General features: G+C 36.7%; 1 protein-coding gene across 1 annotated transcript in view; it reads right to left on the bottom strand.

Annotated features, from left to right (window-relative positions):
* GLRA2 (glycine receptor alpha 2) overlaps positions 1 to 24,734 on the bottom strand; it is a 193,856-nt gene that overhangs the window by 118,539 nt on the left and 50,583 nt on the right. Inside the window, exons 5-7 of the mRNA XM_012784787.3 lie at positions 9,488 to 9,570; positions 6,587 to 6,724; positions 4,712 to 4,926 (exon numbers count right to left, since the gene is read on the bottom strand). Coding sequence (XP_012640241.1) covers positions 4,712 to 4,926; positions 6,587 to 6,724; positions 9,488 to 9,570 — 436 coding nt within the window. The remainder of the gene's footprint in view (positions 1 to 4,711; positions 4,927 to 6,586; positions 6,725 to 9,487; positions 9,571 to 24,734) is intronic.

Raw genomic sequence — 24,734 nt, 5'->3', positions numbered from 1 at the left:
TCCAACAAGTTGCTCCTGGATTAAAGAGTAAAATAGTTCTTAAGAGAACCTTTTATGCATCCTCAGTAGTTTGGTTTTTGTATGAAAATATAAACACCAATGCCTGTTTCTTACCTGGATAAATTCTGAAGGCAATAGGTTAGCTGGAATACCCAAGATGGTGGTGGGGTGAAAGCAGGAGGGTTAGCAATTGGTCAAATTGCATTTCCACCATTTAGCAAGGCAATATTGCACAAGTTCTTAGTGGACCAAATAGACGGTGTGGAAGATAGTCAAATGTGAGTCATCTGGAAAACATGTTAGCCAAGAGGGATGTCTACTTGAGTAAGGGGACCCCAGGAGTAAGAAGTTGTATGGAATATGTTGTTAGGAAGTGATAGCTAAGAAAAGATTTTAAGACGTCAGCCAGAGAGTACATTATTCATCCAGTAATGGTATATTATGTGGGGTCCCCTGGAAACTCCAAAGAATTCAAGTTTAACTCATAAGAAATCCAGCATTTACAGGCTTGCCATTAGAGAAGGCACCAATAGTTAGAATACAACAGTATCAGTCACATGCAACTTTGATCCATCCTCTCCTTCACCCTCAGCCCTCAACAATGATAAAGTCAGCGACAGGAGTAGGGGGAAAATTGGAAACACAAGGAGGCACTGTGAAGGAACAGAAAATTTGTTCCACCTCCCTGTACATCTTCAAGACAAAAGTCAGGCCTGAGCTGGGGGCAGGGGAGGAAAATAACTTTGAATTGTGTGTTATACTGAAGTCTTGGTTTAGACTAGATGATTTTTTAAAAGTCTTATAAAAGTATTTGTCACCAATACTTTGTCTATTAAATTATAAAATAAATGTTTGTGCCTTCTGGGTCCAATGGCATGGCATGTGGTGACTGAGAATATATGGAATCCTCCTGATATGTCCTCCAGAGGCAAGAAGGACAGAGCCTATTTACTAGGCTTAATGCTTAATGGCAGTGATTGGAGAAAAATAGAGACATTGCTTATTCAGACCCTCTGGAGCTTAACCCATCCAATAAACTGTCTACCTATTAAAAACATACACGTGTGTTTACATGAATACATATACAGCTATCCCCCAGTATCTGAGGGAGATTGGTTTCAGGACACTTGTGGGTACCAAAATCTGTAGATGCTCAAGTTCCTTATATAAAATGATGGTCATATATAACCTATGCTCATCCTCCTGTATGCTTTAAGTCGTCTCTAGATACTACCTAACACAATATAAATGCTATATAAATGGTTGTTATGTTGTATTGCTTATTTGTATTATTTTTGTGTTCTTGTTTTTAAAAAATATTTTTTATCCATGGTTGGTTGAATCTGTGGATGCAGAACCTATGGATATGGAAGGCCAATTGTATATACACATGCATATGCTAAACTTTGGTTTATCTCATTAACAGGACAACTGTAACCAAATAATTGGCCATCCAAAGAACATATATATTCTATTAATAACACCCTTTATGAGTCTTTAATATAACCTCCCATCCCATTGAGCAGTCTTTTTCACTATGTATGGACAAGGAACACTAACAACAAAAATAACCAGAATGAGTTGAATGCCTACCAAGTACCAAAACTTGGCCAAACAATTTATATGGGTAGTTCCTCATCTCATCCTCATTTAATTTTTAAAAGGGGTAGATAATAATGTTCTCATTTTAGAAATGAGGAAACAAAGAGAGGCTGAACGAAATGAAAGCTCCAAGATTTAGATTCAAGCCTGCTTATATTTCAAAAAATGTCTTTATTCATGTGTTCTTAAGTTCCCAAAGTCTGCTTGAGAACTTCTGGAAAAGGTGACATAATCCTTTAGAAAAATTCTATTCTTTTATAGTATATGTCATATTATTATATGACATAATATTCATATATTATGAATATTATGACATAATATTCTTCTGTATATTAAAACTCTAGTATTTTTCAGTAAAACTTTTACCCAGAGATTCTGTTTCAAGTCTATTTTATCTTCTACATGGTCTCACACGGCGGAACATGGTTGTTCATTAAATTATTTGTATATTCAATGAGGATTCGCTGATCATCTAGTCTAAGCCACATACTGTTGTAGATGTTGTAGTTAACATAATGAACAAGATAAAATTACTGCCTACATGGAACATACATTCCATCAAGCATCCCGTAGATCTTCCCCCACTCACTCTAGTCATCCTCAGTTCCTTCTTTTTTCTCATTGCCCATTTAAAACATTTTAAAAACTATACATGCTTTCTAGAACACAGTGAGAAACAAACACTCATATTCAAATGTATTTATAATGATCATACATATAAAAGCAAAAAAGAAAACCCTAAATAACCAAGAGGTAAAATAAATGGTGATGAACATAGTAGATAGACTATCATTAAGTCATTATGCTCAAAATAGATTTTTCATGTCATGGGAAATGACAGTCTAGAACTGTATAAAAGTTTGATCTCAATTTTCTGTGTGTGCATGTAAGTGAGTTTGAACACAAATGCACATAGCAAAAAGAGTGGAAGGAAATACATCAATGTCTTAACAATAGTTACTTACTGGATGGTTAACAATGATTTCTGTGTTTTCTATCTTTTCTATAGCAAGCATGTTTTACTTTTAAAGTGCAGTGTGCATGTATACTCTATATAGCATATTGGAGTGGGCCCTGCAGCAACAATACAATCAGCATGATGGAGCATATGGTCAGGGATTGCAGTGTTTATACATTGAGTATTTATATATATATATGTTTAAGTAAGTATATGGTCAATTCTTTATTTTCCAAGACTCACTTTTTATCCCATTTTAGTTTCTGACTATCATTCATGTGAGTCACATCTCCTCACAGTCAGTTGAGAGGCAACCATGTTTAATAATAGCCTAAGAAAAGTGAATGTAAGAAGATAAACCTGCTATTGGTAAAGGATAACCACCATGAGTTCAGAGCCAAGTATAAAATGATATTTGATTATACCCTCTTTTCGTTTATTTGAATTCCTGATTGCTTCTACATACAAAGATTACTGATCAGTGCCCATTTATTTAGCAACAGTTTTGACCATTGATGCAGAATCATAGCAGCTTCATAAAATGAATAACAAATTTATAAAAACTCAAGCTCCCATTTTGAAAATGTATGACTACTCTTTTCACAGCAATGAGTGTTTAGAGGCTAAATGTCTTATATTTTGACATTATCTGTTCACAATTTGGCACCAGTACTTTAGCTGCCTATAAAATTGTAAAATGTGTGTTTATACATCCTGAGGTTTTATGGCATGGCATGCAGTGATATCAATAACTAATAACTTATGAGAAATTAGCAAATGAACATGTTTGAGAGGGGTATAAAGTGAATTACAAGTACTATTGGGTAAAATTGATCTATGATTAAATAGCTGAAAAAAAGCCATCAGTATCACTGACATCTGTATTCCAATAGAAATATGACATAGGTACATATACTATTTGTTATTCTAGAAGATAAAGTATCAGAGATAGCTCTATTCCTTCCTCTATGAACATACAAAACCTAATATTTATCTTCGGAGGCATGAGACTTAATAAGTTGTATAACTATTTCCCCAGTATTCAGTCCACCTCCATTATAGCCACAGACCTCCTGCATATACCATAGAAGATAATGTCAAAACATGATCTAACATTTCTTTTCATGTCAAATACAGTACAGCCAAACAGAAGCTTAAGCTAGCAAAAATATAGGATTACATCTCAATTATTTTCTGGAACTGGGTTTTGGAGAGGTGCCTCAACCAGTATAAGATGGTGTACACTGGATACTAAATTGAACTCACATTCCTGGAAAATTGAAGCTAATGGCTCAATGTACTTGATAAAAGGAAAAGGCACACACAGGCACACTTGTGGGGTGCTGGGGTATTTCACAAGCAGGACATTTATCATTACTTGCTTAAGCAATGTTTACAAGTACAAAGGGCCTGTCTCATATAAAAATAGATTACACAGCCACTTATGGGTTATTATTTGAGGTGCTACAAAATGTCTGTTTCCTTGATATCCACCCCATACTCCTCTGTCCCCTGTCACAGTTCTTGGAATTTTCACCAGTGACTCCACTCTTCCTTCTCTAGATAACTGTGTTACTAGAAATAGTAGCATATCAACCATTAAAGAAAATTAAGGCATAGCAAAGATTCATGTATCTGATTTGCTGCACCCTAATGTTGTACATTAATTTCTTACATATATTCATTGATATGGATTTTCTGTGTAAATTTTCAGGAGCCTAATTCAAACTTTTATTACTGTAAATGACTTGACTGAGCATGTGAATTGCAGTAGCCTCACTAATAAATACTTGACAATACAGCATAAATTGCATCAGTCTTACTTCAATTCCTGCAAGCTTCATGGCTCATAAACAACTGAGGTCAAAAGCACTCAAGGGCTTCTTAGAATTCCTGAGCCATGGTTCTGCCTCCACTCATTCGTCTTCTTCTCAATCCCCCTATTCCCTTTTCCCCTCAAGTATATTGAGGGTTCCCCATGTCCACAGAGCCCTGGTTCTCTCAAACTCAGCCTTTTGTTCTCTTACTACACTTGCATCTACAATAGTGCCATAGGATGGCAAATGTTTCCGTCTTCACACAATTCTCCAGCCCACAAGGTCTTTGGTGAACCTCTCAGGTCATTTTTTGTTAAGTAAGGAAATTTCTTACCTTTGGCAGAGATGCCCTGGAACCGGAACTCTGGGTAGTCATCGTTAAGACGGTAGTGATGCCCAGTGCAACCCTCGCAGGGGCTGCATCCATGTTTATCCAAAAGGAGACCCAGGACAAAATGACTATCAGCAGGCTGGGGATGTACATCTGGATCAAATAATATCCCATTTGACGTTCCAGGTGAAACTTGACCTCGATGCAGGTAAACTTTCCTAGAAGCAAGAAATGATCATTTAAAGTCCAATTTGAATTTGTCTTTCCAATTCCACTTTATTTGTTTTTTAAGAGTATTACAGATAGATTTGGGAGATTGCACAAAATTCTCCCCCTACATAACCAATTCAACTTTTTTCCAACTCAACCAGTAATGGAAATAATTACTGTGACATAATAGTGATAATAAAAGTGTGAGAATGTGTGATCTAAAGAGTCACTGGACCAAAACCATATGGCATATTTAATTTTTTAAATCTGTGCTTGCTGCAGATTTAGACAGAGCTTCAGAATTTGCAAGACTGACATAAACTGACCAGTGGAAATAAAATATTCAAATTTTGTGGGGTTATAATATGGAATATGTAGCACATAATATGTAATAATAGCATTTACATATAAGATATAATATCTAACATATGACATATACTACATGATAGTTGAAACCATTCTCTCCTAAGTAGTAAAGCTTACATAAAACTCAAAAAATATTGAAATAAATATGTATCTATCTTTGTGTTATTAATAGAAAGAGAAAAATATACATTTCTATAAGCCATTTCTATAAGCCATAATCCAGTCATTTAAAAAATTTCCTAGCTTTCTGAGTAATTGCTTGAGGACATTTATAATATTTCTAGAGACTATTTACAGTGTTTCTTTGCCTATAAAAAAAGAGTACATATAAAGATATTAACATTTTTAACATATTATTAAGAGGTAGATATTCCTGCCTCTTCCCACTTTTTTCTTCTTTAACTGGCTTGGAGTTAGAACCCCAGAAGGCAATTTCACTTAGTCTATACAAATTACAAGAGATAGGGTTGATTTGTTCTCAGTTAGAAACAACACGTTGGAATCAGGTTTTAGTTACTTCATAGGAAGTCACCATTGACTGCTAGAACAAGTGTCCATGAATCATTTTCCTCAGCAAGGGACCTGGACTAACCATCATGTCTTGATTGTCTCTCCATGATCAGCTTGCATAGTATCAAAGACCAAGACGTTCATAGGTAAAGCTATCAACTTTACTGGGCAGGCATAATCTTCCAGGCAACAACAGAAGCCCACTTGTTGCTACCACCTCAAATTCTCCTCCCCAACCCCACCCATGTGTCTGTCACCACTACTGATAACACATGACTTTAGAGCCAGCTGAATTCCTGCCAGCTGATTGTCATCCAAACTGCTAATGCTGTCGGGGACTGAAGAGCATAATGGTTCTATTTCTGGGTGTACAAAGGCCTGTGTTATTATCCCTCTCTTCTACTAAGGCAGAGAACACGAGTTGACTTGAAGATCCAATATCAAGAGTGGATGCCAGGAAGGGGCCAGAATTCATACGTTTTCTGCACCACTAATGAGGTGTCCTACACCTTTCCTCAGACTCATTTGACAACATATGGCCAGCAAGAGAATAGTAAAAGATTCCCAACCCTTTCTCCTTCTCTCTACGTTCTGGAGAAATTATCTATTGTGTTCGCTGACCTATTCCAAAGAGTATAGGAATCTTATCTGTTGAGGGGATTTTGAGCCAAACTGAGTCCATGTCATGTAGCTCTGTTTGCTTGGTAAATATGCAGCAATTAAGGTGATAGGATTTATATCCTCAGCTGCAAATGGTGCTCACTTGGGTTTAGCAGCTGAAAGAAATCTTACCAGTGTTGTAGTGCTTGGTACAGTAGCCAAGTTCCTTCTCTTCTTTCAAAATAAACTGAGGCAGGGTCAGTCCTTCAGCAACTTGCACCGGGCCATCACTTAACCACTCAAATATCAGGTCATTCATCGTGTACCCAACTGGAGTAAAGAAATCATAGTGAAAAACTAAGTATGTCTTTTCCAGAAAGCTTGAAAGTCTAACCATGTAAAGAAATAAACAAGGAAACCATCTAAAGCAGACACATGCTCAATCAATTCAAGAGTATTCTAAATAAAAGAACTGCAATCATCATGACAGCTACATGTCATTGGAGCCAAAGAAATTGAAGACAGCGAGCTACTTCTGGATGGGAGTGTGTGTGTGTGTGTGTGTGTGTGTGTGTGTGTATGCGTGTATGTGTAATGAGAAAATGGAATCTATAGTCTATTTTTTTCTACCTCTTTATTCACTAACTCTTTCTGAAGAGCAAACAAGTAAACAAACATAAAAATCCTTTGAAGATTGTCTTTACTTGCAAAAGCTGTGTCTTTGGCAATCCAATAAAACAATCCAATTCCCAGTGCCAGTCTTAGTACTTCAAATGAAAGCCATTCTTTTCTTTAATGATAATGAATTCATCATAGGCCTGCCTAAAATATTTCATTACAGACTTGGCCCTTCTCCCTCCTAGGGTGTATTAGCTTTACTCTCAGAAGGCTTATGTTAAAGTCCTTCTACTTTAGCAAGTGGGAAAGGCTATAGGCAGGCAAACAAAGAGGAAATTGTGGAATATGCAAATTAAGAATATTCATTTGTGCTAGTGTATTGCTAAATGGGCCCACTCATCACATTTATTAATATGAAGTAAAACAGATTCCCTGTTATGGAAGATCATATTGCTATATGACTTGAACTGTCCAAAATAAGGCTGTTATAAGTTTAGTAAACCAAAGTTAGCTCTTAGTGTCCAAGCTCCTGCTAACCAGATCACTATCTGTCAATAGCTTCTGCATCTTTCTCCACCCAAGAAATGAAGGCTACTCTTCTTTCACATATCATTTCTCTATCCCCCCCTTTATTTGTGATATGTGAACTTTTAAAATGAGAATGATACGGGCAAAGGATATTACGTGAGGTCTTGGCTGGCCAATAAACTCAGCATGTTTATTAAGTTTATAGATTCTTATCCTTATTTACTGCAAGATAGTGACTCACCAAAGCCACCCAGAAATCAATGGAAAATTTAATTAGAATCCAATTTCCTTTTCTTTTGGACTACCTTTTTAATTCACAACCAAAAATATGGAAAGCAAGGAGTTACGAACAAGGTTCTGTAACAAGCATTCATGGTCCAGAAAGAAAATGGCAAACACTATTTCTTCCACTGTAACTCTGTATGAGTACATCCTGGGTACCTCCAGCAAATTCCTCAGAGTTTCACCAAATACCCTATGTCCTTGTCTGGTGAGCTTCTCGATGGCCACCACAATAATAGTCCTTGTCAACCATCCTGAAACCCCAGCATGGGGCAGACAGTAGAGGCAAAGAGGTGGAAAAGAAGAAGGTAATATTGGGGTAGAAAAGTAAAAAGTAACTCCCACCCTTCACATCTAAAGTTAGTGATAAGCACTAACTTCTTTGATTTCATTATTTCTAGGTCTTGTAAGGACTAAGCATATTTGCTAATTTAAGTTTTTTAAGCCTTGGATGAGCCTCAGTTGACATCTATGGCTGATGTTTTACAGAGAAAATAAAAGTGTTGGGTTGAGACAGGTGAGAGTTTGGAGCAGTAGAGAAGACACAAAGAAGGAATCATTGTGTAAGAAAATGTTTCTTTCAACTTTCTTCTCAACAGAAAGGGTGATAGAGGAAAAATGAATACATAAAGCCTATTGTAAATCAGAAATTCTCACTTTATCTCTGACAACTTCTTAAAACAAAGATGTTTCATTATTTTGTTTATTTCCATAGGAAGTTTCAAGAAAACTATGCAGTGGTTTTAAATGATCAGAAGGAAACCTTGTCACTGCCTGTTTTTAAATAACACAGTTGATGTGTCTTTTTATACATATTATTTTTCTAAACCAAGAAGTTAAAAGTATTCCTTGCCCCTACCTCATTAAATCTCCTAACATTCCTGTAGGTCAGTAGCACTTATTATTCTCTGCATTTTACAAACAGGGAAACTGACAGAGCAAGCCAGAAAAAATTTCATGTCTCTTAACTGAAAATCTCGTTACCTTGGAGGCATCAGCAACTTATGGCACATGTCAAAGATTCTATTGGTATAAGGGCTAGGGCATAAAGGGGACAAAGTAGATGGCATTTTTCTACTTGCTTCACCATGCCTTTGGGTAGTCACTGTTTATTTAAGAGGGATGCCTTTTATTCTATCTCATTCCATCTCAATCTCCTGCCCTTTGTTCTTGCATCCTCCTATGGTTAAGGGCCCTGTGTCTTGCTCTCAAAGCATTATCCTTCCCTGCCAGAATTCCTTTGAGGTGATGGTCTATATGGGCATAAGATGGAAAGAAATATAATTTTCTGATTAGAGAGTGATTCATTATAAAGGTTTAATGACTAATAATCTTAGTTTTCCCAGGAAAGATTTTCATTTCAAAGAAAAGTTCACTAAATTGGGCTGGGTTTTTTTGAAGAAGAGCAAGTTATCTGGCATTTTACTTTGAAAGATTGTCTATGCTATACTGATAATGAGCTTTTTATATGGCATGTGCACATGCACACACACACACACACACACACACACACACACACACACACTTTGTCCTTATATTCAGACATTAAGTGTTAGTAAGTAGTTAGAGAATAAGTCTTAAGGATCTTTTCTCCTTAATGAAATACTAAAAGAATCATGTCATTGGTTAAAACAAGCAGGCAATCATTTCAACAATGTGACTTACAACTCTCCAGCTGCATTGTACAGGTCTGGACATCCATTGGAAAGTTCTTCAGGTCCATAGGGCAGGATAAGGTCAAGGTGAGCCTTAGCAAAGAAATAAAAATTTAAAAACCAGTTTTAAATCTGGGAGGTCTAATTCTTGAGAAATAAAAATACATTTGGCATTAAGCAAGGTGACATTGGTACAAATAATGAAATCTAAGCTCAGGGCAGTGCTTTTGTTTTTCAAATGAAGAGTAATCCTTGATAAATTAAAAAAATATTATAGTATTTCACCATAATGCCTTACTCTCTATTTCCAATCTTCCAGCTTCTGACTCTCCCCCACCCCCACTAATGGTGCTGGTATCAAGTTCATGCTAGATTAAATAAGACCACTGAGAAATGGTGTACCAAGAACAATAGGTTCTTACCACACTGATGTCCAAAAGATATAGGGTTTATAGTGTTTTAGAGTTATACTTTGGATAAATGGACTTTGCTTCAAGGACAATAAATGATGTGATAAGCTTAATTGGTTGTGACAAGCATTGGTACTCTTTCCATCAAATAGGCAAATGCTTAACTCCACAGTGTTTTCATTTACTAATATACATGGATAGGTTAACAATACATTGTAGCATTCATTCTAGAATTTTGACAATTCTGGAACCAGTAGTTCTTGAGGTAGAAAATCCCATTTAAGAGTGGTGGTTTGTACATAGTCTTCATCACTTTGCACCCAGCAAGGGCTACTCTGCTCTGCTTTCCTCTTTCCTTAACTTTTCTGAGCACCAGCCAGCTCTGACTGAGCCTTGCTTGTATCAGGATATTCTTTGAGCCACCATCTAATTTCCACCATTTCCTATTTTAGTCCTTAAGGGAACAGTGCATACCTCTTGCTCTTCAGTTTTTCTGTACCTCCAAGATTCAAGGAAGGAAGTTAGGATTGGGAATCATCAGATGTAGGTTTCCTTCCCAGCACTGCCTCAAATTATGTCTTTGCCCTAAACAAGACCTTAAATTTTTGTTTCCCCATCAATCAAATGAGGTAGGATAAATGAATCTTATTCCTATATGATCCTAATACTACAGTTTCTGTTATTCTAAAGTTCACTGCTCCAAATTCTATTCATTGTATCTCGAACATCTTTTGTGTCCAAAGACCCCTCTTAACTCTCACTCTGTAACCTAAACCCTACCCTGTTGTCATGCTCATTCTCAGTCTGCCCTCCTGGTTTTCTTTCCTTTCTCTGCTTCATTTTACATTTTATTCAAGTAAAAAAAAATGTGGCACACTTATTGTAAAGAAAGGAAAGGTTTAGGGTTTGAAGAGAGATTAGACAAAAAGCTATGCTGACAATCATCAAAATTATTAAAATACGACGATGATTGGGAAAAGCAAGATGCAAAACAGTTCAGTGTAAAACATGTTTTCATTCTTGGAAGTAAATGCACCATTATATTAAGAGTAGATATTAAATATTTCTGGTTAGTGGGGTGGTTCATATTTTGTTTTTATTCTTTTATTTATTCTGCATTGTCTTTGTTGACAAGCATAGATTATTTGAAAATGTCTGTAAAGACTCTTCATTTCAGCGTTCCCAACTTCATGTAATTAAATGTGCCTTTCTTCAAACGGTAGCCAAAGGTAAAATTACAAAATTCTATTTTATTCAGTAATTTTTTGCTATTATTACAATATTATTATTGTTAAGATTGTGCCATAAACATACAGTATTTCACCTTCATTGCAAAATAAATTAGCTAGCTTCTATGGGTTATTCCAAACATCCAAAAACTATCTTTCTAAGGGAAAAAATGGCTTTGAATTCTGAACACTGACTTAAAAATAACATTTTAGATAGGAAAAATAATTTTTGTTAATTGGGGAGTTCATTTGTAGATATAGCTGTAAATATATAGGTATTTAGTTAGTTTTTCCCAGCATGAAGACTTTATATTTTTAAATACAATTTTATTGAGATTAATGCCATGAACTCTTTAAAATAAGGGCAAAATGAAAGAACTAAAATTAAAATTTAGTAAAAACATCTGGCACTTTAATAAGGATGAAAAAAACTCAGACAAATCCACGAGCTTAAAATTGTTATTACCACAGTGACCAGCTATTTATTCTTTTCTATTTTTTAAAGAGGAAATAGTTTCATCATACAAAAATATGTTCCTTCATAGCCTGGCTATTGTGAATAGTGCTACAAAAAGATATAAAGCCTTCATTAGGCAAGAGGAATAAGTTTTTCTTTCTTTCAGATATATTACACAGCATGGCAAATATAGTAAATAATAATGTATTAGATATTTCAAAATTGCTGAAAGAGTAAATTTCAAATGTTCTCACCACAAAAATGACAACATTTGAGGTGATGGATATGTTAATTTGCTTGATTTAATTATTCCACATTGTATTCATAAAGCGTAACATTGCTTTGTACCCCATAACCATATACAACTATAATTTATCAATTTATAGTTTCAAAAATAAAAATTAAAAAATATGTTTATTACACAAAAATAATCGGAGAGCATGCAGATAATTTGTTTAAGTGAATTAAAACCAGAAAATCTAGAAATTTCTTTATGATTTTGAAAAGTTTACTTTTGAGAAATTAGAAAATAATTATAGTGGAAATGAATACAGCTTAGAAGAACATGCAATATGGAATTCAACTATATATTGTTTGGTATTGGAAACAACCCAATTTTAATATTTCTAATCATAGGCTTACAGAATTTGATTCTTTTGCAAAGTAAACTTTTCACATTTATTCAGGAAGCAGAAGCCTTGCACACAATTATTCCCATCTTTGTGGCAGATCTAATAATCTTAAGGGGGTTCAGCATTTGGGGAGTCAAAACTATTAACAGCAGGAAAGACCCCGCTGAGAGAAATTCCCAACAAGGGGGACACTATCCCCAAATCTTGTTACAGCTGAGAAATCAGTGAATATTTTCTTTTTTCCTTATTTGTTTTTCTAATTTCCTTTCTAGATAGGTTTTGTATTTGAACCCAATGGATGCCAATAATAAGGGGGGGGAGGTAACAGCTCCACAGTTTGTTAAATCTTGTCTTCAGCTGAGAAAATGGAAAGTGCTTGTAAAGATCTAATCAGTCCCTGCATGAGCCTCAGAGCCCATAATTTATGATATCTAGTTTACTATGCATCAGAAGGTCTAAAATCTAGATTTTTCCCTTTACTTATTTTTTCCTTTTGTATTTTTTTCCATTGAAGTATACATTAAATCCAATAAAAATACACAAATTTTAAGTTATAGTGTGAAGAGTTTTTACATCTATATTCACCCATTTAACACGTTTTCCGATCCAAATTTAGAAAATTCTTATCACTCCAGAACATTCCCTTGTTCTCTCTTCCTAGTCAAAACTGCCTCAAAGCAACTACCACCCTGTTTGTTTTTTAAAATAACTATTTTGTGATTTTAAAAATGTTAGTTTTGGGGGGGATGAACTTGATTTTATTTTGTACAGAATTGCAGAAATTGAAGCAAATAAGGTTGATGCGTACAATATACCAAAATGTGAACAAATTTTTAAATCTCCTTTGCTCTGGCTCTCTGCCCATTTTTGGTGGGTCTCAAAGCATTATTTTAATTGAAAAGCCAGTATTATTCCAAATTTGTCTGGAAATGCAGACTTCTCACTGGCAGACACTGCCTATAGCATGTCAGATATCCTCTTCCCCACAGTCTGAAATATTAAGGTCATTGCACCTGAAGGCAGTGAGCTGAGTGCCCCCCCCCCTTCCTTTTGATTTTTGTTAAAGAACTCATTTCCTGAAGCTTATCGCCCATTCCCCTACTGTGCAGTCAGGGCATCCCTGCTCCTATTTGCACAAGGGAAGGAATAAAGTTCTCTTACAGAGGTCCTGCTTCTTTACGGAGAATAAGAAGGCTGAGCAAGCATTCCAATTTTAAAGGCAAAGAATAAAACAAGACACAGAAAGTCAGTCTCCCAAAAATCTCACCTTTCCTGTCCTTTCCTTTTTACTACTCTCCTATTTAGTTCACTAGCTCTTTGGTTTATACCTCACTTAAGTTTAAATGGCTAATAGATGCAGTTATTGTAAGCTGTTTCAGTTACCTTTACAGTTTTTAATCAAATATTATAATCTGTATATATTTTTTCAGAACAAAACATTCAAGAATTTATTTTTAAGTACTGATACTACAATATTGCAAAATAAGATTGCATTTTTGACTGCAAACATTTCTATTTATATTTTTATGGCTTGACATGTAGATAGGTAACAGCAAAATAGCAAAATACATATTCTGATGTTTAACATAATTTCAAGATTTGCAGTGGTTTAATATAATCATTATTCTTGGGACCCCCCCATACTCTCATCTTTATGTTTTTCATAAATTGTTTCATCCTCAGATAATCAATAATCTGTATTTTTTTTATTTGCTTATTATCTTTCTCCCCTACCACAATGCAAGATCCACGAAGGCTGAGCTTCTCTCTCTTTTACCATCTAAAACAGTACCTGGTACAGCGTAGGTATTTAATAAATATTTGTTGACCAAATGAATGAATAGGCATCCTAGAACTATGTGGGAGAATTTCAGGCTTTTATTTTGTGGGAATGGTAAAGGACAGGGATTTTGAAGGGAGGAAGCCTGTAATCAGAACCCACATAAGGTTGCCAAATTATAAGACTGTCAAAGGCAGATAGGAAAGCTTGCCTGGCCCCCTCTGAAAATTGTTAACAGATTCTCAATAGAAAAAAAACGAATCAAGCTGAAGGAAAGCCAGGAAGCTTGGTCTACCCATTTTCGAGCCTTGGTCAGGTAGCTGGGTCTATGGCCAGGGTTGTTCTCACACTGCTACAAGAATGTAAATTAATAATTTAACATTATAACGTTATGGCAGACAGAAGCCTCCTTGACTCATAAAGCAATTACTGGCTCATAACGAACTCAGTATTCGAATTGGGAGTCCATTCCCAGTGAGATTCTTGAGGGAAAGAATACCATTTGAAGAGAAAATGAATTTTCAGGTAGAAATACAAATTTTAATAAGTGATCTGCTTTGCCTAAAGCAAAGATTGCCAACGTGCTATTTTAGGAGAGTTAATTCTAAGGGCTACAGTAGTTTGTCTTATTCAGAGAGGCAGGACAAGAGGGTGCTTCTGTGTTTTTCAGGAGAAGCAAGAGTCTTGGGGATATTGCTATTGTTCCTCTGTTGGGGACCACATTTAGAACACTCTGTACACAGCACGCTACAAGCACTCAGTGGTACATCGATATGTTAGAGGGATAGAACCTATGGTGCTCCTTTAGTTTTAAAATACACCGAAAGAAAAAATAAAACTTAAAGTGATGATGATAGTATTAATAGTCATAACTCTTGGAATACCTGCTGTGTTTTTAGCACTCTCATTATTTTACAATCATGGAGTATCATCACACAAGGCACACAGTGTTAACTCCATTTTTGAGGTAAGCAAATTGAAGTGCAGAGGTAAAGCCATGTTCCCAAAGTCACAAAACCAGTAAGTGACCAAAGTTAGATTTGAACTCAACTTTAACTGGCATTCAATTCCATTTATTTCCCATTCTACCACATTTCCTCCTTAGGAAAACAATCTGTTACCAATTTATCATCATCCTTTGTCTATGAAGCCAGCAGAGTTGGTCATAGACTCCTTAGTTGCCTTGTACTTGCTCAGGGATACCCCTTTCATGTTTCTTCAGGCTTCCAGAATTCTCATGGCATGTCGTTTTAAAAAATATTCCACCTCCCCTGGCAGCCTGGGGACGTGGGTGGTAGACCCAGCTTACTCCTAAAGAGCTATTTGATCTTAACTAAATCTCTGGGCCTCCTTGCCCCCAACAACAGCACTCCCATCCTGCTCAACATCTATGTGATTATAGACTGTAAGTGAAAGTGACTAGCTTGAAAGATTTCCTCTTACAGGTAAATTTACCCTCTTGAATATGATGAAAACTTTAAGTGCAAGTAATAACACTTCTTAAACTCGGAACTTCCTGGCAATCAGGGCAGATAGGTGGGATTTATTGTCCCCACAGGGCTTTATCATCCAACATCTTAGAACACAATCTACTCTTTCCCTGGGAACAAAAGGAAGACCTTACTGTACAATGCAGTTCTGTGGAATCTTTCCTCCCAGTCGTAACTTTAAATTTCTTAACCATGTGACATTCTAGTGTCAGGAAGATTTGACAGGATGCATCAAGTATCTACCAAGAGTGTCATCTTAACCCAGCTAGACCTTAAGTGAAATTAGCCTGGGGGCAAGTTAGAAGTCAAGTTAAAAGTGCATCATTAATACAACCCACACATGAAGAGAGGGTGGGAAGACTTAGGGAAGCATTGGATTAGAAAATACTGCTAAGTTGCTTGTCTGATCAAAACATCCTTTATTCATGGTGGGTTTCAATCTCTGGTGGGCATAAGTGTCACCTAAGGGGCTTAGTAGGAATGCAGATTCTCAGGCCCCTTGATAAGCAGCCCAGGTGACACTGATACTGGTGCCCTAGGGGCACACTTTAAGAAGTACTACTTCAACATGTCCCAAAAGATGACTTTAATTCCTGACAATGTGATAGACCAAAAGGAGAAGGTTTTGAATGGGAAATAGAAAAGAGGATTGGGAAAGGGATCTGCAACTTTTCAGTAGCAGTAACACTCTCTTTTGGAAATGTTACTTTCTACTTGACACCAGGGTAGGACAATTAGCCCCAAGTAGGCTGCTAAATGATTGGACTGGGGGTAATGAGACAAGGGGAGTGGTTAATCATAGGCCTCAGTCACAGTGGAGAGGCACACTGATAAAGTCAGGGCAGTGAAGCCGAAAGTAGTCCACTGGCAACCAAGAATAGGACAGGTATGGCTAGAAGACTGTGAAAGCTGCGAAGAGAGGTGTTAGGACAGATTTTAGGTGAGGTAGAGACAACACCAAGACCAGTGTGCCTATTAACATACCCCAATCTGCAAAGGCTAAAAGTAGGCAGTGGAACTCTACTCAGGATGGTGGCAATTTATCAGGTTACTGTCTCTGATCTCCAGAAAATCAGCCACTGAGACATTTCAAAAGAAGTTAGGGAAGTGGCTGTAATATGCATTGAATGAACCACAACAAAACAATTACAAAATCTCATGGTACTAGCCATGAAACAGGACTGAGTATGGGGGAGGACTAGCTCCTGGTCCTTAGGAAGGATTGGTGTTAATAATCAGGATTCCACCTGGGTTGTAACTTAGTACATCCATACAGCAATATTTCGGCAATATTTACTGGGCATCAGACATCAGATACTTGAAATAAGACAGTTTCTCTCTTAAAGGAGATAACCACTTAACATCAGAATTACACACACACACACACATATATATTATATCAGTAGCTTGAATTTACTATTCAACTTTTTAAAGTTGTTTCCAACTCTCTCATTTAGAGAATCCTTTTTGATAATGTGAATCAGACACACCTGAACCGAATCTAGTAAAGAGTTTTAGGTACTCCCTTGGGGCCTAGATAAGCACTCACATTGATTGGGTGGAGCAGATAACCTATTCTTACAGACCTGGATGCTGTGAAGGCCCTTTGGGTCTATCAGAGAAGCATGTCTTGCACTAATCATCTCATGCTCCTGAATCAAAACCCAAGGTACCCACACAAGGATCTTTATCCAGAGAAAACAAAAAGAATTGGTCCAGGTTTGGCTAGGCAGGCAAGGAATGACATTTTGTAACTTACAATTTTGAAAGCTCTGTGATGAAATGGCTGCTTTGAACTCACTCATCATATAAAGCATAGAGAGAATCCTACCCACTCCAGCCCTGAGCTGATCACCTGGTTCATGGGCAGCCACTGATGTGGCTGCAACTGGGAAGGTTTTCCACATCAACAAAATTTGAAAAATCCATGGCCTATAAATTGTTAGGAGTTCCAGAAATATCCTAATATGTCCTTGCTCAAAGACCTTCCAACTCTTAGCTGCTATGTATAATGAACTAATAGACATTTAGCTAAAGACTCCCATAACTATTAAGGTGCAAAGCTAGGAAGTAGTTAGTCATTTCTCCCTTTGTGTAAATGAGTCGATAGATTCCCAGATTCCCTACTGATATCCCCAAGAGCAGACTTTGATACTGAGAATATCAAAGGAAAAGATGAAACTAGATGAAAAACAGGGCTCAGAACAGTGTGACTGGGCACTAGAGACGCATCATTTTTTTCAATATTGTCTGAGGCTGGACCTAAATACCATCTTGGTCCTAAGCTGTGTGTTGGACTCTTTCCTCTCTATTAATTCCAAATAAGCACTTCTGCTGTTTTTTCCTGTTGACCTTGGAATGTGGAGGAGATAAATGGCAACACTGCCTGGCTCATCAGCTGTTCTCTTCCTCTCCCCTGACTAAAATCCATGGCTGAGTAGGAAGGTCCATGTTTACCAAATATTATAAAGGCATCATAGAAAATACCCATATGCATTGAGCAATACTAGCTAGGAAGGACAAAAATACAATGTCTGCTCCCATCTGTGCATGGTCCCTTCAGAAAATGTGCACACATATGGTTGGCCCATGTTAATTAAGTCCAAATATGGATTGGATTCAACTTGGAGAGCAACTGATAAATCTGCAGCTAAAATTTTTCCAAATGCTTTGATAGTTTCTGAATGAAAATGTTTTGAAGGTGTTGAATAGAAGAAATTGAACACCATCAGAGAAAAAAGCTCAAATTACCAAAGATTTAAATAATCAATACCGCTCACATTTTAATTACATTTTAAATTTCAAAGCAATTTCACATCTAATATTAATATTATGTGCCCAAACATTCATGAAGATAAAATTCTGTTAACCTGCACATTAAAATAATGAGAACTGACTTGTCCACTGTCACTGTGTATCTAACATTCCAGCTATTTAATGGTGGCATTGAAGTGAAGAAAGAGAGAAAATAACTGTACAGTGTAGTGATTTTTTAAATGTGTTGTTTGGGATTATCTTACTTAACAAAAAGGGGATGAGAACAAGTGCCAGCATGCTTGCAAACTGCAAGTATGGTTTCGAAAAAACCAAAATAACTTTGTACCTGTGACAGCTGAGAGCAAAATTGTGTTATTTGATTGGTATTTTGATGCATTAAGACTTCCACTGTGGTAACTGGTGAAAAGTTGCTGGCCACTGTTTCTGGTGGCAGAGGTTGGAGAGAGAATGGAGTTCTGGTCAGATAGTAGGATGGCTCTTCATTTATTGGATAATACTTTGCAACCCAATCATAGGTCCTCAGTTTACTCTTAAGTAGCTAAAGGGGAGGACCTGTGCCAGCTAAATTATTATCTCAAAGTAGATGCAACTATCACCTCCATTACAAGCTACATGCCTCCCAAAAGGAGGAAAACCAAGGCAAGTAGAGTAGCCATCTGTTTTGGACTAAGTATGGAAGGTGAGTGAAGCCTGAGTGATACAAGTAGATGCCATATGTATGGGTTAAGGAGGACGAGGAGAACTGTCATCCTTTCTTCCTCCCCCTTTATCCTACAGCCAACTCAGGGGTAATTAAGACATTCATTGAACATTTAGTATGAATCTGGAACTGAGAAAAACTGCAGATCAAAGAAAGGTTAAACAACTTCTTATGGTAACTTAGTAACACTGGATTTGAATTCAAGTCTTACTGACACTCAGAACTGACATCTGCCCCATCCCTGTAGCATTCTGTCTTTAATCCCCTCGCTCACTTTTTGTTTTCTATCCTTTATCTGACTGCTCAAGTTTGGCAAAATGTCCCTACTAAAATGAAACATCAAATAAAATCTTTGTTTTATTGTCCTTTGAAAGAACTAATTAGTCATATATGAGATGGCTTTGCTCTGAAAGTGTGCCACATGTGGAACTTCACATAATTATATATGTCCCTAATCATCTTTTCATGACTGTCCAATGATAAATGCTGGACAGTTATATTCTCTCACTACAGGTGTTGATTTGTAATTTTAAATGCCACAAGCAAGGAGGAACTTGTTGGAGACACTATTGAGCTTTGCAGATGGACACATTTTTTTCCATTTTAAAATGGAGTGCCTTGGCCGGGCGCGGTGGCTCACGCCTGTAATCCTAGCATTCTGGGAGGCCGAGGTGGGAGGATTGCTCGAGGTCAGGAGTTCGAAACCAGCCTGAGCAAGAGCCAGACCCTGTCTCTACTATAAATAGAAACAAATTAATTGGCCAACTAATATATATAGAAAAAATTAGCCGGGCATGGTGGCACATGCCTGTAGTCCCAGCTACTCAGGAGGCTGAGGCAGGAGGATTGCTTGAGCCCAGGAGTTTGAGGTTGCTGTGAGCTAGGCCTACGCCATGACACTCACTCTAGCCTGGGCAACAAAGCGAGACTCTGTCTCAAAAAAAAAAAAAAAAAAAAATGGAGTGCCTTTCCTTTGGATTATATGTCATCAGAATGCGCTGAAGTAATTCATGTGTTTCATAAGAGCCATGGTGATATTATACATGTTTATTTTGGGGTTAATGCCATCCAGGGAGCCTTTAAAAGGTGGCAGTGTAGACCAGGCAGAGGCCCACATCAACATAAGTTGAGCAGCCTCACCAAGACCTCTGATTTTTCCTTTGGCTTTCTACCACAAGAAAATTTAGGTAATGAGTAATAGCAGACTAGCTCATCAACTCTGCTTGCTCAAATCTACCATGTGATTCCTTTAGCTTACATATCCAGTCAATTATTGTCCCAGCCGACCATCTTTGTATAACTGTCTAAAAATATATAAATCCTGAATTCACAAGCATATTCTAAAATAATATCTCATGTATACTCCTGCTGATTGAACAGAGCATATAAATGATCTAGTTTGCAATTGGGAAATTTCTCAATAGGGAGCTTAGTTCTGAGTATTTGTCATTGTGTAAACTATATGTTGAATGTTTTAAGGCTACCTCTTAAACTAGAGGTAGTCCAGTCTTTCTTAACCCACTCCAAATTTAGATTCTTCTTCTCAGGAGCTGGATATTTAGTTTGGGAGAGAAGGGCTCAAAGATCCAAAAGTAGTTGAGACAAACACCTTGAAATTCATAATCTCCTTTTGCTGACCCCAATCCCTAAGGAATATGACAAGCCCACTTTTATTTACTTATCAGGAAACTGTTTTGTGGTTCGGAAAGGAGAGAGATGTTATTTTGAGTTGTAGACCTAAAATAGTGTTAGAAAGAGCCCTAAACTTTGTATAATCCTCAGGTTCATTCTCATATTATAGAGGAAGCTGAGACCCAGAGTGATGAACTGATGGGGCTGGAGAGGCTGTTCTATGATCCTGAAAGATACAGTCAATGATGAAAGGAAGTGTGGAGATCACAATGCCTTGAGCTAGATTCTCGGCATTCTGTTCTCCCTACCATCACCTGAAGAACAAACTCTGATGAATGTTAATGAAATGGAAAGTTACCTCCAAACAGAGGAGAACCTACTAGTTGTTACTACTAGCCCAGTCAGGTAAGCAGTCAAGGACAAGTGGTCATGCTAGCTGCCATGGATTTCATTGAACAATTCCCTCTTTTCCTTCAAACAATGGTAAGATCCTTACTCTGTTTTATTTGAAACAATATTATGCACCATAGTGTCTGTGTATTTCTGAACCCAAGCGGGAGCTTAACAAAGCTTTCCAGCATTTTATGAGAGTCCGTCATGTACACAACCCACTTTCTAGAACTTAATACTTTTACCCTCTGTTAGACCTTTTTAAAGGGTCCCTCTCCAAAAATACCCCTCTGCACCACTTAGCTCAGCTCCTGTTGAATCCACCAGCATGTGTGCATGCCAGTGCCTCCCACCCTCCCAGCCTTGCTCGCCTCTAGGAAAAATGGAAGATTGTGGTTTCCATGGCATTTCCCAGAGCTTCTCTGAAGACTTGCTGCTTAATTCTGATGTGGGCGCTTATGTTACAGTCATTAATTAGTTCATTAAGTCAAGTCACAAAACTAATGAGGATTTGGACACAGAGTTGGAAAATGAGAATGTGATTTTGTCTGGTTTATACAATATAAAGATAAACGTGGTCCAAATATTCACAGAGAAATCACAGCTTTTCATAATTGCCCTCTAACAGAGAATGCAGGCTTACGTGATTTATCAAAATTGAGAGTAAGATAATCAAAGCATCACCATTGGTAACATTTAGGCAGGTCTTAGTTTACTGTGAATTTTATTTTCAGCTCTGACATCCAGACAGAGAATGTTCTTTGTTCCTATGCTATAAAAAATTCTATAACTAAAGTTAGACTCTTTTGAAGTTTTTTTTTTGCATCAGATCGTAGGATTAGTCAAGGCTGAGAGGCCATATGAGAAAAGTCGACCTTTTATGTGTGTGGGTAGAGTTGGTCATTAGACAGGATTGTTTGGGGGGGGGCACTGTTGGATGTCTGTCTAGAAATCTACACTCTAACTACTCTCAGTGGTACCTATAGTCTATCATTAGAGTATGTTAATCCCCAATAGTTCTCTATTACAACTCAAGTACTACAGGGAAGGCAGAACACTGCATCATCAACACATGGAATTGTGAATTGACTCAAAAGGGATTAACAAACAAATCACCTCCAATGCCATAAAGAAAGAAGTTTAAGGTCAGATAAAGGCCCATGATGAGGCAAACAGATGCCTTGATGATATGGGGTGCTATTATGGAGGAGCAATTCCATAATTATTTATGATTTAAGGGACTCTCTGCAATTGGAATGTAGCATAAGACCCCTGAGTACCTGGTCAGTCAAATAAGACACTGAAGGCAAACAGTATTTCTTTAACAATTTCACCTCAGGCATACTCATTCTGGAGGTATGCAATAAATCTGGAAGCAAAGCTGTTACCAGTTGGAGGGCCACAGCCTCCTTAATAAAGACAAGGACCTTTTCCTCTAAACAAACAAACAAGATCTTAAATGCCCTAATACACAAAATATGCATACAATTTTAGGAAAGTTCAAGAACCCCTGGAGTTTTCAACTAGCCCTCAGGTTAAGAACTCCTGCTATATATGGACACACTCAAAGAGTGTGTCTGTCCCAGCCTTTAAGTTTTGAGGTTGTAAGAATCTATCTTGGTCAGTTTACTATTTGTCTTAGAGGCTGAAACAGAAAGAACAATCATTAAATTTAAAGGAAATACCAAGAGCTCTAGAGTGCATGATAATGCCACTTTTAAGTACCTATCCATATAATATATATTGCATTCTACTAATGCTCATAACCAAATTATCTCCTTATCAAAGCTGAGAAGATTAGAGAAATAATAAATTCTCCTTAATTACAGAGGTAATGGTGCTGGGGCCAGAGAATCAAATGTGTTTGACCCTAAAGTCCACGTCTACTATCATAAGTAACTGGGACAATCAATATTCAACACCATAAAGTCCAGAGTAGGGGCCCCAAACTACAACAAACCACAAATTACAAGATGAAGAACATCATGGTGTTCTTTAAATTAATAAAATTAAACCAGCAGCATAGTGTTAGTGACCAAACATATGTCCACTAACTCTGGTAAGGCAAAAATGTTTGCAAGCAAGAACAGTGAGGTAATCCCTCCATCCTTTGAAAAATGGTGGCCATTTGTTTATCATGTTAACAGATGGAGGAAAAAAGTGACTAATTTAAATTTCAGCACAGGTGATTTAAGTTATACTGCAAAGAATTTCTTTACAATGTTAGCATAACATTATTATTACAAGATCCAAAGAGAGAATTTAAAATCTCTTTCTCTGAAGGTCTTTAAAAATACAATGAGTTCTCAGCAGATTGCTTAAAGGCAGAGAGTTGACTTACTGACTTTAATGGGTCTCTTCAGCCCTTTAATCCTGGTATAGTAAAACTTTTCAAAAGGTAGATATGCTATGTAAGCTACATATGCTATATAAAATTATCAAATAGATCTTCCTGTTTGAAAGTCAATTGTTTCACCTTGAATTTAAACAGTCTTCTAAGATATTTGTAAAACTGAAGACACAAGTTCTCATCTTTAATTTTACCTTTTCCTCTAACAGGCCCTCCCAAAAAGGTTGATTTAAAAATTATATGTCTTGGAATTATTCGTTTATGTCTTTGGACTTAATTTGAAGTAAATGCGGCATTAATGTAGAGTAGGAGATGACAGCACTGAAAAAGTAGCCAAGAGCTTTGATTCTTGTTCTAGCTTTCCTATTTATGGGCTCCATTATTTTGGCTCCTCTAACTTCTGAAAGAAGTCATTTCCTCATTGGTAAATCAAGGGTGTTGGATTAGATATTTTACAAGATATCTTTGTTAAAAAACATTATGCTTCTATAAAAGTCAGATTTTGATAGAAAATTCTCAGAAACAATGAGATTTAAAGGAAGAAAACAAATATCAGCAAAGGCATTGGGGACACATGAGAGAAGCTGTTCATCTCTAAAAATGCTTACCTTCTTTTTTCTTTCCTCTTGCCCGCCATACTCCATGATGTCCTGACCTTTACTCCAATGCATTATATTAAATTCAACTAATATTGCTTGAACAATAATACATGCAACATTCAAGGCTCATCTCATTTTTCCACTATGGATTCAAGCCTTTGTAAGTAATTTGAATTTAGAATTTGACTCTCTCTGCAGAGGGTATACAAAGCAAGACATGTGTCCTTGTTCATACTTTGGTTAGGGATGATCAATAACTAATGGGTGGGTCAAGAAAAAACTCAGAAAAAATAGAGTAAGGTAAACATATTAGAAAAGATAATATTAAAGAAGAATTTTGAATAAAAAGGGACAGAAATAGATTTGACATTATTTAATCAGCAAAAGCTGTGTCCTGCATCACTGAAGAGAGATTTGTTAACACTGAGATAAGATCTTTCCTTCGTATTTAAATGATTTGTTTGAATTTTATTCAAGTATCCCAAGTGTTTGAATCAAGAGGACACTTGAGGATTTTCTGGTATACTACTCCCTCTTTCTTTTTAGACCCCCATTCTTATGGAATACAGATATATAAAATATTGGGAGGATAGTCTTGTTTGTTATGAAATCAATGGACTGTATAGTTCTTTTGGTGTTTAATTTGACTATCAAAGCTTTGGCTTTGGTGTCTATGGAGAGTTAATTCTCCCTCTAATCCTACAAAGCTGAGAAAAGCATGGACTCTTTCCCAGATGAAATACTATCAGTATTTTCTTTAGGTTTCAGAAAAATGCAAATTAAAACATTACTACAGACTATTACCTTTTA

Source organism: Microcebus murinus, chromosome X (genome assembly GCF_040939455.1).
Source record: "Microcebus murinus isolate Inina chromosome X, M.murinus_Inina_mat1.0, whole genome shotgun sequence".
NCBI classification, from domain to species: domain Eukaryota; kingdom Metazoa; phylum Chordata; class Mammalia; order Primates; family Cheirogaleidae; genus Microcebus; species Microcebus murinus.
Note: the sequence above shows the minus strand (reverse complement) of the source record. Positions and strands in the feature narration are given on the sequence as shown.